This window comes from Oncorhynchus tshawytscha, linkage group LG14 (assembly GCF_018296145.1).
Source record: "Oncorhynchus tshawytscha isolate Ot180627B linkage group LG14, Otsh_v2.0, whole genome shotgun sequence".
In the NCBI taxonomy this organism is placed as follows: Eukaryota; Metazoa; Chordata; class Actinopteri; order Salmoniformes; family Salmonidae; genus Oncorhynchus; species Oncorhynchus tshawytscha.
The window spans coordinates 50,013,363-50,028,362 of NC_056442.1; the positions used below are offsets into that span (position 1 = coordinate 50,013,363).

The 15,000-nt window shown below is 46.4% G+C and overlaps 1 protein-coding gene across 1 annotated transcript in view; it reads right to left on the bottom strand.

The window, feature by feature from the left end:
- The window catches only part of grm5b (glutamate receptor, metabotropic 5b), a 126,843-nt gene that overhangs the window by 14,373 nt on the left and 97,470 nt on the right, over nt 1–15,000 (bottom strand). The window contains exons 8-11 of the mRNA XM_042297618.1: nt 2,844–2,965; nt 2,537–2,661; nt 685–853; nt 335–461 (exon numbers count right to left, since the gene is read on the bottom strand). Of these exons, the coding sequence (XP_042153552.1) occupies nt 335–461; nt 685–853; nt 2,537–2,661; nt 2,844–2,965 (543 nt within the window). The remainder of the gene's footprint in view (nt 1–334; nt 462–684; nt 854–2,536; nt 2,662–2,843; nt 2,966–15,000) is intronic.

Genomic DNA, 15,000 nt, shown 5'->3' on the forward strand with positions numbered 1-15,000 from the left:
GTGCGTGCGTGCGTGTGTGTGTGTGTGTGTGTGTGTGTGTGTGTGTGTGTGTGTGTGTGTGTGTGTGTGTGCGTGCGTGGGGGTGTGTGTGCGTGGGGGTGTGTGTGTGTGTGTGTGTGTGTGTGTGTGTGCGTGCGTGCGTGCGTGCGTGTGTGTGTGCGTGCGTGGGGGTGTGTGTGTGCGTGCGTGGGGGTGTGTGTGCGTGGGGGTGTGTGTGTGTGTGTGTGCGTGCGTGCGTGGGGGTGTGTGTGTGGGGGGTGGGTGTGTGCGTGAGGGGGTGTGTGTGCGTGGGGGTGTGTGTGTGTGCGTGAGGGGGTGTGCGCGTGCGTCTCACCTGTGAGGTGGAAGGTGGGCCAGGAGCCCAGGTCACAGGCTCGGCAGGTGTACTCATCAAACACAAACTCATTCTCCTTACAGGGAGTGCAGGTCCAGCAGCAGCTCACCTCTCCTTTACGGATCACCTGGAGGACACAACCTCATCAGCTCAGGAGAAACACACCAATCAGAATGCTGCAGAAATACTATCTTAGATAGAATACACCAATCAGACGGAGATAATCTGGAAGGGTCCTTGTCATTGCTAGCCTCCCTCCCCCCCAGAGCATACACAGGATGTGTTTGTAGGGATGTGTGTGTGTGGAAACGTGTGGATGCATATATTTGATGTGTGTGTGTGTGTGTCACCTTTATCTGTCCCTTGTCACAGGGTTCGCTGCAGACTGATTTGATGATGGTGTCCTTGCTGGCCCAGATTTCATCGTCATCGATCTTCAGCCCACTGTTGTCCCAGCTCCCTACGTTAATATAGTCATAGTAGTCCTTGCCCATCTTCTTAAAGTTCATGATCTCATAGCTGACACACACACACACACACACAGTGAGTCAGTGCCTCTGAATCTATTGATACATACATACTAAGGTACAGAGATACACTATATATCTAAAAGTATGTGGGTTAAGGTTAGTATGTGGGTTAAGGTTAGTATGTGGGTTAAGGTTAGTATGTGGGTTAAGGTTAGTATGTGGGTTAAGGTTAGCCCAACCCTTCAAATGAGTGGATTTGGCTACTTCATCAACACCGGTTGCTGACAGGTGTATAAAATCGAGCACACAGCCATGCAATCTCCATAGACAATCATTGGCAATAGAATGGTCTTACTGCCACTGACTTTCACTGTGGCACCGTCATAGAATGCCACCTTTCCAACAAGTCAGTTCATCAAATTTCTGCCCTGTTAGAGCTGCCCCGGTCAACTGTAAGTGCTGTTATTGTGAAGCAGAAACGTCTAGGAGCAACAACGGCACAGAAGCGAAGTGGTAGGCCACACAAGCTCACATTACGGGACCGCCGAGTGCTGAATCGCGCAGTGAGTAAAACTGGTTTGTCCTCAGTTGCAACACTCACTACCGAGTTTCAAACTGCCTCTGGAAGCAACGTCAGCACAAGAACTGTTCATCAGAAGCTTCATGAAATGGGTTTCCATGACCTGGCAGCCGCACACAAGCCTAAGATCACAATGCTCAATGCCAATCATTGGCTGGAGTGGTGTAAAGCTCCCATTGGACTCTGGAGCAGTGGAAACACTTTCTCTGGAGTGATGAATAACGCTGGGTTTGTCAGATGCCAAGAGAACACTACCTGCCCGAATGCATAGTGCCAACTGTAAAGTTTGTTGGAGGAGGCATAATGTTCTAGGGCTGTTTTTCATGGTTCAGGCCCCTTAGTTCCAGTGAAGGGAAATCTTAATGCTTCAGCATACAATGACATTCTAGTGATTCTGTGCTTCCAACTTTGTGTCAACAGTTTGGGAAAGGCCCTTTCCTGCTTCCGCATGACAATGCCCCATGCACAATGCAAGGTCCATACAATAAATGGTTTGTCGAGATCGGTGTGGAAGAACTTGACTAGCCTGCATAGAACCCTGACCTCAACCCCATCGAACAGCTTTGGGATGAATTGGAACACCGACTGCGAGCCTAATCTCCCAACATCAGTGCCCGACCTCACTATTACTCATGTGGCTGAATGGAAGCAAGTCCCCCGCAGCAATGTTCCAACATCTAGTGGAAACCGTTCCCAGAAGAGTGGTGGTAGTTATAGCAGCAAAGGGGGACCAACTTCATATTAATGCCCATGATTTTGTAATGAGATGTTCGAATTGCATGTGTCCACATACTTTTGGTCATGTAGTGTACATGGGATGAGATCATCACAGCCAGTGTCCTATTGAGACACACACGCACGCACGCACACACACACACACACGCACACACACGTACGCACAAACAAACATATACACACACACACACACATATACACACACGCACAAACACACACACACACACACGCATATACACACACATACACATATACACACACGCACGCACAAACATATACACACACACACGCACACACACATATACACACACACACACAAACATATACACACACACACACACACATAGACACACACGCACAAACACACACACACACAAACATGCATACACACACACACACACACACACATACACGTACCGGCCAGGTGAGTCTCCGTTCTCGTCAAACAGGATGCCCTCTCCAGACACGCCTGTGAAGTTGGTCTTCATCAGGAAGTCCAGCAGTGTAGCGCCATCTATTGGTCTCATTGCATCACACAGCCCCTGGATCACAATCATCATCATCATCACCATTATCACAATCATCATCATCATTATCATCCTCTTCATCCTCACCATCCTCATCATCCTCACCATCATCCTCATCATCCTCTTCATCCTCACCATCATATATCAACAATAATAGTGACAGTAGGTTGTGTTTATTCCAGTCCAGTAGCACCCACCTGATAGCCTGGGCACAGTGAGCGCTGCATGTTATGGAGCCCATAGGCCATGGAGTAGATGGCATTGATCACAAAGCCCATCTTAGTGTCCTGGGCATACTGCTGTCGCAATGACTCCCGCTCTGGGAGAGAACCAGAGAGGAGAAAGACAGAAAAAGAGAGGATGGGAAGATGGAGGGAGGGAGGGAAGTACGGAAGGAAGGGGAAGATGACGGGAGGGAGGGAGGGAGGGGAAGAGATGGAGGGAGGGAGGGAAGTACGGAAGGAAGGGGAAAATGACGGGAGGGAGGGAGGGAGGTGGATGGAGATGGAGGGAGGGAGGGAGGGAGGGAGGGAGGGAGGTGGATGGAGATGGAGGGAGGGGGTGAGGGAGGTGGATGGAGATGGAGGGAGGGAGGGAGTACGGAAGGAAGGGGAAAATGACGGGAGGGAGGGAGGGAGGGAGGTGGATGGAGATGGAGGGAGGGAAGTACAGAAGGAAGATGAAGGGAGGGAGGGGGGAGGGAGGGTGATGTAGGGAGGGAGGGAGGGAGGGTGATGTAGGGAGGGAGGGAGGGAGGGAGGGTGATGTAGGGAGGGAGGGAGGGAGGGAGGGAGGGTGATGTAGGGAGGGAGGGAGGGAGGGAGGGAGGTGGATGGAGATGGAGGGAGGGAAGTACAGAAGGAAGATGAAGGGAGGGAGGGAGGGAGGGTGATGTAGGGAGGGAGGGAGGGAGGGTGATGTAGGGAGGGAGGGAGGGAGGGAGGGTGATGGGGAGGGAGGGAGGGAGGGAGGGAGGGAGGTGGATGGAGATGGAGGGAGGGAAGTACAGAAGGAAGATGAAGGGAGGGAGGGAGGGAGGGAGGGTGATGTAGGGAGGGAGGGAGGGAGGGTGATGGGGAGGGAGGGAGGGAGGGAGGGAGGGAGGGTGATGTAGGGAGAAGGAGAAGGATGGAGGGAGGGGGGGGAGGGAGGGGGAGGGAGGGAGGGAGGGTGATGGGGAGGGAGGGAGGGAGGGAGGGGAGGGAGGGAGGGAGGGTGAGGGGGAGGGGGAGGGAGGGTGATGTAGGGAGGGAGGGAGGGAGGATGTAGGGAGGGAGGGAGGGAGGGTGATGTAGGGAGGGGGAGGGGGAGGGGATGTAGGGAGGGAGGGAGGGAGGGAGGGTGATGTAGGGAGGGAGAAGGATGGAAGGAGGGAGGGTGGGGGAGGGAGGGAGGGAGGGAGGGTGATGTAGGGAGGGAAGGATAAGGATGGAGGGAGGGAGGGAGGGGGGAGGGTGATGTAGGGAGAAGGATAAGGATGGAGGGAGGGAGGGAGGGAGGGAGGGAGGGAGGGAGGGAGGGAGGGAGGGAGGGAAGGAGGGAGGGAGGGAGGGAGGGAGGGGGAGGGAGGGGGAGAGAAGGATGATGGAGGGAGGGAGGGGGGGTGATGTAGGGAGAAGGATAAGGATGGAAGGAGGGAGGGAGGGGGTGATGTAGGGAGAAGGATAAGGATGGAGGGAGGGAGGGGGGTGATGTAGGGAGAAGGATAAGGATGGGGGGAGGGAGGGAGGGGGTGATGTAGGGAGAAGGATAAGGATGGGGGAGGGAGGGAGGGAGGGGGTGATGTAGGGAGAAGGATAAGGATGGGGGAGGGAGGGAGGGGGTGATGTAGGGAGAAGGATAAGGATGGAGGGAGGGAGGGAGGGGGTGATGTAGGGAGAAGGATAAGGATGGAGGGAGGGAGAAAGAAAGAGACCAATTAGAACAACCTGTATCTAATATTATGAAACACCGCCTGCTTTTTGGTAATAATAAAATGTGTCTCCACATTATACCTTGATCTAAAGGTACATTGGAATGGGAAAACACTTTTTCTCTATTCGGGAAACGATCTCTTCATAAATGTCTTTATTTTCCTGCGGTATCTATGCCACTATGCTCTTGGCTTCTAACGAAGACCATGATCTTAATTCAACCGGCCAGTGGGATTGTTTTTTGAGAGGGTGAGACAACCGTGACGTTTTGCAAAAATGTATACACTTTCCTGGTCCGGATTTGTTTACACTTCAAGGATGTCCGTACATGATGCATTTTTGACTACCTCCAGAGGTGGTCAGGAATATCTAATCACAATCAGTTAACAATGCATCTTTTGACCTGTCGACAAATGTGGGCACAATCAGAATGTGGACAAGATCAGGACAACAGACGCATGTTAGAACCAGGTATAAACGGGGCTTCTGTCTCATCTTGTTCAGTTCATTACACTTCCCCCTTTTTCATTAGAATACATGAGTCCCTTTGAAGCAATCACACCGGCAGTTTTACATATGAATGGTGAAAGATGAAGAGAGAGAGAAAGGAGAGAGAGAGAGAGGAGAGAGAGAGAGAGAGAGAGAGAGAGAGAGAGAGGTGAGAGAGAGAGAGAGAGAGAGAGAGAGAGAGAGAGAGAGAGAGAGAGAGAGAGAGAGAGAGAGAGAGAGAGAGGATAGAGAGAGAGAGAGAGAGAGAGAGAGAGAGAGAGAGAGAGAGAGAGAGAGAGAGAGAGAGAGAGAGAGAGAGAGAGAGAGAGAGAGAGAGAGAGAGAGAGAGAGAGAGAGAGGAGAGAGAGAGAGAGAGAGAGAGAGAGAGAGAGAGAGAGAGAGAGGAGAGAGAGAGAGAGAGAGATAGAGGAGAGAGGATAGAGAGAGAGAGAGAGAGAGAGAGAGTTAGAGAGGAGAGAGAGAGAGAGGTGAGAGAGAGAGAGAGAGGGAGAGGTGAGAGGAGAGATAGAGAGGAGAGAGAGTGATAGAGAGAGAGAGAGGAGAGAGAGACTGATAGAGAGAGAGAGAGGGGAGAGAGAGAGAGAGAGAGAGGAGAGAGACAGGAGAGGGAGAGAAAGAGAGAGAGACAAACCACGACCAACAACATTGGACACTCTATGGAACAAAAAGCCTTCACTATATCATCCTGGAATATCCAAGGCCTGAGGTCATCTGCCTTTGGCCTAAAGAGCAGAAACCCAGATTTCACCAAAGAAATCGGTAATACAGACATTGTCATCCTGCAAGAAACCTGGTATAGAGGAGACGGACCCACTGGTTGCCCTCTAGGTTACAGAGAGCTGGTAGTCCCATCCACCAAACTACCAGGTGTGAAACAGGGAAGGGACTCAGGGGGTATGCTAATTTGGTATAGAGCAGACCTAACTCACTCCATTAATCAAAACAGGAACATTCTACATTTGGCTAGAAATTCAAAAGGAAATTATCCTAACAGAGAAAAATGTCCTCCCGTGTGCTACCTATATCCCCCCACTAGAATCCCCATACTTTAATGAAGACAGCTTCTCCATCCTGGAGGGGGAAATCAATCATTTCCAGGCCCAGGGACATGTACTAGTCTGTGGCGACCTAAATGCCAGAACCGGACAAGAACCTGACACCCTCAGCACACAGGGGGACAAACACCTGCCTGGAGGTGACAGCATTCCCTCCCACATATGCCCCCCTAGGCACAACTATGACAACACAACTAGCAAAAATGGGTCACAACTCCTGCAGCTCTGTCGCACGCTGGGTATGTACATAGTCAATGGTAGGCTTTGAGGGGACTTCTATGGTAGGTACACCTATAGCTCATCTCTTGGCAGTAGTACTGTAGACTACTTTATCACTGACCTCAACCCAGAGTCTCTCAGAGCGTTCACAGTCAACGCACTGACACCCCTATCAGACCACAGCAAAATCAGTCTACTTAAACAGAGCAATACTCAATCATGAGGCATCAAAGCCAAAGGAACTGAGTAACATTAAGAAATGCTATAGATGGAAGGAATGCAGTTTGGAAACCTACCAAAAAACAATTAGGCAACAACAAATTCAATCCCTTTTAGACAATTTCCTGGGTAAAACGTTCCACTGTAATAGTGAAGGTGTGAACTTGGCAGTAGAAAATCTTAACAGTATATTTGACCTCTCTGGTTCCCTATCAAATATAAAAATCTCAAATAGAAAACTGAAGAAAATTAACAATAAAGACAAATGGTTTGATGAAGAATGCAAAAATCTAAGAAAGAAATTGAGAAACCTGTCCAACCAAAAACATAGAGACCCAGAAAACCTGAGTCTACATCTTCACTATGGTGAATCACTAAAACAATGCAGAAATACACTACGGAAGAAGAAGGAACAGCACGTCAGAAATCAGCTCAATGTAATTGAAGATTCCATAGACTCTAACCACCTCTGGGAAAATTGGAAAACACTAAACAAACAACAACACGAAGAATTATCTCTCCCAAATGGAGATGTATGGGTAAACCACTTCTCCAATCTTTTTGGCTCTATAACAAAGAATAAAGAGCAAAAACATATACATGATCAAATACAGATCTTAGAATCAACTACTAAAGACTACCAGAAACCACTGGATTCTCTAATTACATTGAATGAGTTACAGGACAAAATAAAAACCCTCCAACCCAAAAAGGCCTGTGGTGTTGATGGTATCCTCAATGAAATGATCAAATATACAGACAACAAATTCCAATTGGCTATACTATACTTAACATCATCCTTAGCTCTGGCATCTTCCCCAATATTTGGAACCAAGGACTGATCAGCCCAATCCACAAAAGTGGAGACAAATTTGACCCCAATAACTACCGTGGAATATGCGTCAACAGTAACCTTGGGAAAATCCTCTGCATTATCATTAACAGCAGACTCGTACATTTCCTCAATGAAAACAATGTACTGAGCAAATGTCAAATTGGCTTTTTACCAAATTACCGTACAACAGACCATGTACACCCTAATTGACAACCAAACAAACCAAAACAAAGGCAAAGTCTTCTCATGCTTTGTTGATTTCAAAAAAGCCTTTGACTCAATTTGGCATGAGGGTCTGCTATACAAACTGATGGAAAGTGGTGTTGGGGGTAAAACATACGACATTATAAAATCCATGTACACAAACAACAAGTGTGCGGTTAAAATTAGCAAAAAACACATACATTTCTTCACACAGGGTCGTGGGGTGAGACAGGGATGCAGCTTAAGCCCCACCCTCTTCAACATATATATCAACGAATTGGCGCGGGCACTAGAAAAGTCTGCAGCACCCGGCCTCACCCGACTAGAATCCGAAGTCAAATCTCTGCTGTTTGCTGATGATCTGGTGCTTCTGTCACCAACCAAGGAGGGCCTACAGCAGCACCTAGATCTTATGCACAGATTCTGTCAGACCTGGGCCCTAACAGTAAATCTCAGTAAGACCAAAATAATGGTGTTCCAAAAAAGGTCCAGTCACCAGGACCACAAATACAAATTCCATCTAGACACTGTTGCCCTAGAGCACACAAAAAACTATACATACCTTGGCCTAAACATCAGCGCCACAGGCAACTTCCACAAAGCTGTGAACGATCTGAGAGACAAGGCAAGAAGGGCATTCTATGCCATCAAAAGGAACATAAATTTCAACATACCAATTAGGATCTGGCTAAAAATACTTGAATCAGTCATAGAGCCCATTGCCCTTTATGGTTGTGAGGTCTGGGGTCCGCTCACCAACCAAGACTTCACAAAATGGGACAAACACCAAATTGAGACTCTGCACGCAGCATTCTGCAAAAATATCCTCCGTGTACAACGTAGAACACCAAATAATGCATGCAGAGCAGAATTAGGCCGATACCCACTAATGATCAAAATCCAGAAAAGAACCGTTAAATTCTATAACCACCTAAAAGGAAGCTATTCCCAAAGCCATACAGAGAAATGAACCTGGAGAAGAGTCCCCTAAGCAAGCTGGACCTGGGGCTCTGTTCACAAACACAAACACACCCTACAGAGCCCCAGGACAGCAGCACAATTAGACCCAACCAAATCATGAGAAAACAAAAAGATAATTACTTGACACATTGAAAAAGAATTAACAAAAAAACAGAGCAAACTAGAATGCTATTTGGCCCTACACAGAGAGTACACAGCGGCAGAATACCTGACCACTGTGACTGACCCAAACTTAAGGAAAGCTTTGACTATGTACAGACTCAGTGAGCATAGCCTTGCTATTGAGAAAGGCCGCCGTAGGCAGACATGGCTCTCAAGAGAAGACAGGCTATGTGCTCACTGCCCACAAAATGAGGTGGAAACTGAGCTGCACTTCCTAACCTCCTGCCCAATGTATGACCATATTAGAGAGACATATTTCCCTCAGATTACACAGATCCACAAAGAATTCGAAAACAAATCCAATTTTGATAAACTCCCATATCTACTGGGTGAAATTCCACACTGTGCCATCACAGCAGCAAGATTTGTGACCTGTTGCCACGAGAAAAGGGTAACCAGTGAAGAACACACACCATTGTAAATACAACCCATATTTATGCTTATTTATTTTATCTTGTGTCCTTTACCATTTATACATTGTTAAAACACTGTATATATATATAATATGACATTTGTAATGTCTTTATTGTTTTGAAACTTCTGTATGTGTAATGTTTACTGTTAATTTTTATTGTTTATTTCACTTTATATATTCACTTTATATATTATCTACCTCACTTGCTTTGGCAATGTTAACACATGTTTCTCATGCCAATAAAGCCCTTGAATTGAATTGAATTGAGAGAGGAGAGAGAGAGAGACCCCTACCAGACCACTGCACCACCAAGGAGCCCCAGGCCCCCTCAATGCCACACCAGACCCAGCGCACCCCACAGACCCCACCCACCACGAGAGCATAACCACTTCCATCGGCTTAGCCAGACTGGACCGGGCCCAGCCTACTACCCCGCACCAGACCACCAGCCCTACCAGACCAGAGAGGAAGCCCCACGGCCCAGAACTGGCCCTCCTCCACTCCACAGGGCCCAACAGCAGGACCAGCGCAGCTACGCAGAGGTCGTCAGAGGACAGGAGAACCCTGTAGGATTAAGTGAGATTAAACAGCTCCTCCAATACATCTGCACTAAACTGCACTAAACACACACACACACGCGCACGCACGCACGCACGCACACACACACACACACACACACACACACACACACACACACACACACACAGTCAGCATGTGGAACATTCAGGGCCTAAACTCATCAACCTATCAGTCAGCATGTGGAACATTCAGGGCCTAAACTCATCAACCTATCAGTCAGCATGTGGAACATTCAGGGCCTAAACTCATCAACCTATCAGTCAGCATGTGGAACATTCAGGGCCTAAACTCATCAACCTATCAGTCAGCATGTGGAACATTCAGGGCCTAAACTGATCAACCTTTGGACTGAAGAGTTTAGCACTGGAGTTCAACAAAAATCTTAAAGATGTTGACATCATCATTCTGCAGGAGACATGGTGTAAGGCTGACACAGAAACACATCTCTGTCAATAGAGGCAGAGACTCTGGAGGACTGATCATTTGGTACAAATCCGAACTACAACATCTAATTGAAAAAATAACTTGTACTGACGGAAAAAGACGTGTTACTTTGCGTAATATTTATCCCCCCTCAGAATCCCCATATTACTCAGAGGAGATCTCCCCCCTCAGAATCCCCATATTACTCAGAGGAGATCTCCCCCTCAGAATCCCCATATTACTCAGAGGAGATCTCCCCCCTCAGAATCCCCATATTACTCAGAGGAGATCTTCCCCACCCTTGAGGAAGAGACTCCCCCCAGGGAAATGTGCCCTGTGGGGACATATTACTCAGGGAACACTCCCCTAACAGCACATCCCCAGCTATTACAGGCCAGAGTGTCTCCCCTTAAATCCCCATATTACTCAACAGTGACAGACCACATGAGGGATCTGCCCCCCTCTCTAGAATCCCCCCATATTACAGACCAGAGGGGACAGATCTTCCTTCCCCCCATAGAAACAACAGTGACAGACCAGGGGGACAGCTTTATTACAGGCCATGGCTCTAACTGTCTTCATCTCCCCAGGCAACAGTGACAGACCAGAGGGGACAGCATTATAACAGGCCATAGTGTGCTTCATCTCCCCCATAGAAACAACAGTGACAGACCAAAGGGGACAGCTTTATTACAGGCCAACACTACCTGATCTCCCCCATAGAAACAACAGTGACAGACCACATGAGGGGACAGCTTTATTACAGGCCATAGTGTCTCTAACTGTCTTCATCTCCCCCATAGAAACAACAGTGACAGACCACATGAGGGGACAGCATTATAACAGGCCATAGTGTCTCTAACTGTCTTCATCTCCCCCATAGAAACAACAGTGACAGACCACACGAGGGGACAGCTTTATAACAGGCCATAGTGTCTCTGTCTTCATCTCCCCCATAGAAACAACAGTGACAGACCACACGAGGGGACAGCTTTATAACAGGCCATAGTGTCTCTGTCTTCATCTCCCCCATAGAAACAACAGTGACAGCCACACGAGGGGACAGCTTTATAACAGGCCATAGTGTCTCTAACTGTCTTCGTCGTCCCCATAGAAACAACAGTGACATCACCGTCAACAACAACGGAAGGGATCTGTTGCAGCTCTGTAGAAGCCTGGGTCTGTACTTTGGTCTATACTTTGTCAATGGTAGGTTACTACCTACTGCTCACCTCTTGGCCACAGACCATATGATTACAGACATTGACCCTTTCTCTCCCAGCTCATTCACTATCGCTTGACAGTGAACACCTCTGTCTGATCACAGCCAAATTACGTTGTTCCTCAAAAGAACAGACATGGAGACAACCACACATTCACAGCCCAGTCAGCTGTATAACATCAGACATTCACAGTCCAGTCAGCTGTACAACATCAGACATTCACAGCCCAGTCAGCTGTATAACATCACACATGTCAACATCACAGCCAGTAATCTGTACAACATCACACATTCACAGCCCAGTAATCTGTACAACATCACACATTCACAGCCCAGTAATCTGTACAACATCAGACATTCACAGCCCAGTAATCTGTACAACATCAGACATTCACAGCCCAGTAATCTGTACAACATCAGACATTCATAGCCCAGTAATCTGTACAACATCAGACATTCACAGCCCAGTCAGCTGTACAACATCAGACATTCACAGCCCAGTCAGCTGTACAACACCAGACATTCATAGCCCAGTAATCTGTACAACATCAGACATTCACAGCCCAGTCAGCTGTACAACACCAGACATTCATAGCCCAGTAATCTGTACAACACCAGACATTCATAGCCCAGTAATCTGTACAACATCAGACATTCACAGCCCAGTAATCTGTACAACATCACACATTCACAGCCCAGTAAGCTGTACAACATCAGACATTCACAGCCCAGTAATCTGTACAACATCAGACATTCACAGCCCAGTAATCTGTACAACATCACACATTCACAGCCCAGTCAGCTGTACAACATCAGACATTCACAGCCCAGTCAGCTGTACAACATCAGACATTCACAGCCCAGTAATCTGTACAACATCAGACATTCATAGTCCAATAATCTGTACAACATCAGACATTCATAGTCCAATAATCTGTACAACATCAGACATTCACAGCCCAGTAATCTGTACAACATCAGACATTCATAGTCCAATAATCTGTACAACATCAGACATTCACAGTCCAATAATCTGTACAACATCAGACATTCACAGCCCAGTAATCTGTACAACATCACACATTCACCGCCCAGTCAGCTGTACAACATCACACATTCACAGCCCAGTAATCTGTACAACATCAGACATTCACAGCCCAGTCAGCTGTACAACATCAGACATTCACAGCCCAGTAATCTGTACAACATCAGACATTCACAGCCCAGTAATCTGTACAACATCAGACATTCAAACAGCCCAGTCAGCTGTACAACATCAGACATTCACAGCCCAGTAATCTGTACAACATCAGACATTCACAGCCCAGTAATCTGTACAACATCACACATTCACAGCCCAGTAATCTGTACAACATCAGACATTAAAAGTAATCTTAAACATCAGACATTCACAGCCCAGTAATCTGACAACATCAGACATTCACAGCCCAGTAAACTGTACAACATCAGACATTCACAGCCCAGTAAAACAACATCACACATTCACAGTCCAGTAATCTGTACAACATCAGACATTCACAGCCCAGTAATCTGTACAACATCAGACATTCACAGCCAGTCAGCTGTACAACATCAGACATTCACAGCCCAGTAATCTGTACAACATCACACATTCACAGCCCAGTACAACATCACACATTCACAGTCCAGTAATCTGTACAACATCAGACATTCACAGCCCAGTAATCTGTACAACATCAGACATTCACAGCCCAGTAATCTGTACAACATCAGACATTCACAGCCCAGTAATCTGTACAACATCAGACATTCACAGCCCAGTAATCTGTACAACATCACACATTCACAGCCCAGTAATCTGTACAACATCAGACATTCACAGTCCAGTACAACATCAGACATTCACAGCCCAGTAATCTGTACAACATCACACATTCACAGCCCAGTAATCTGTACAACATCAGACATTCACAGCCCAGTAATCTGTACAACATCAGACATTCACAGCCCAGTACAACATCAACATTCACAGCCCAGTCAGCTGTACAACATCAGACATTCACAGCCCAGTCAGCTGTACAACATCAGACATTCACAGCCCAGTCAGCTGTACAACATCAGACATTCACAGCCCAGTCAGCTGTACAACATCAGAATTCAAAGCCCAGTCAGCTGACAACATCAGACATTCACAGCCCAGTAATCTGAAACATCAGACATTACAGACCAGTCAGCTGTACAACATCACAGCCCAGCCATCTGTACAACATCAGACATTCACAGCCCAGTAATCTGTACAACATCAGACATTCATACAAATGGGCCCAAAACAGCACAGAAGAAAACCAGAAAGCAACCTGGAACCAAAATATCCAAACACTCTTAGATAACTTTCTGGATACCACATTCACTCACAGTGAAGAAGGCATCAATCTAACTGTAAAAAACAAACTATATATTCAGGCAAACAGCAAAAGAAGCACAATTGAAATTGATTTTAAAAAATTAAAAAGACCACAGATGACAACTGGTTTGATGCAGATTGTAAAATTATAAGGAAAAAACATAGAACACCTCCAACCAAAAGCACAGAGACCCAAATAATGGTGAATTACACCTTCATTACTGTAAGACTTTAAAACCCTATAAATGTAACACTCAGATCCAGAAAAGCACAGTACAACAGCAAGTAGCTGACAATAATTCAGGAGTCCATAAATCACACACAACTTCTGGCAAAATTGGAAAAATAAAATAAAAAAATCGAAACGAGGAATTAGTGATACAAAATGGTGACATATGGACCCATTTTAAAACACTCTACAACACCGTTCAAATTGACACAAACGCAGAACAACGGCAAATTCATGAGAAGTTGAATGGATTCGAAAAACCCCAATTACTGACCAGGGGCTCAATAAGAAACTAAACTATTACTGACCAGGAGCTCAATAAGAAACTTCAGGCTCTCAAATTTTAAAAAGCCTGCGGACCTGATGGCATCCTAAATGAGATGCTCAAACTCACTAGTGCAAAATTTAAATTGGCTATATTAAAACTGTTTAATTTGATCCTGAGTGTAGGTTATTTCCCTGACATCTGGAATCAAGGACTCATAACCAATCCCAATCTTTAAGAACGGAGACAAATTTGCCCCTTACAATTACAGAGGCATTTGTGTGAACAGTAACCTGGGGAAGGTTTTCTGTAGTATTATAAATGTAAGAGTTCTCAACTTCCTTAATAAGCACAATGTCTTCTTTTAAATTTTTACCTTTATTTAACTAGGCAAGTCAGTTAAGAACAAATTCTTATTTTCAATGACAGCCTAGGAACAGTGGGTTAACTGCCTGTTCAGGGGCAGAATGACAGTCAGCTCGGGGGTTTGAACTTGCAACCTTCCGGTTACTAGTCCAACGCTCTAACCACTATGCTACCCAGTCTTGAGTAAAAGACAAATTAGATTTATACCAAAACGTCGCACAACTGATCATTTTTACACCCTACACACCCTGATAGATAAACATGTCCACCAAAATAATACCAAAATATACACTTGCTTTATCGACTTCCAAAAGGCATTTGATTCTATTTGGCATACAGGACTGTTCCACAAAGTTATTGAAAGTGGTGTA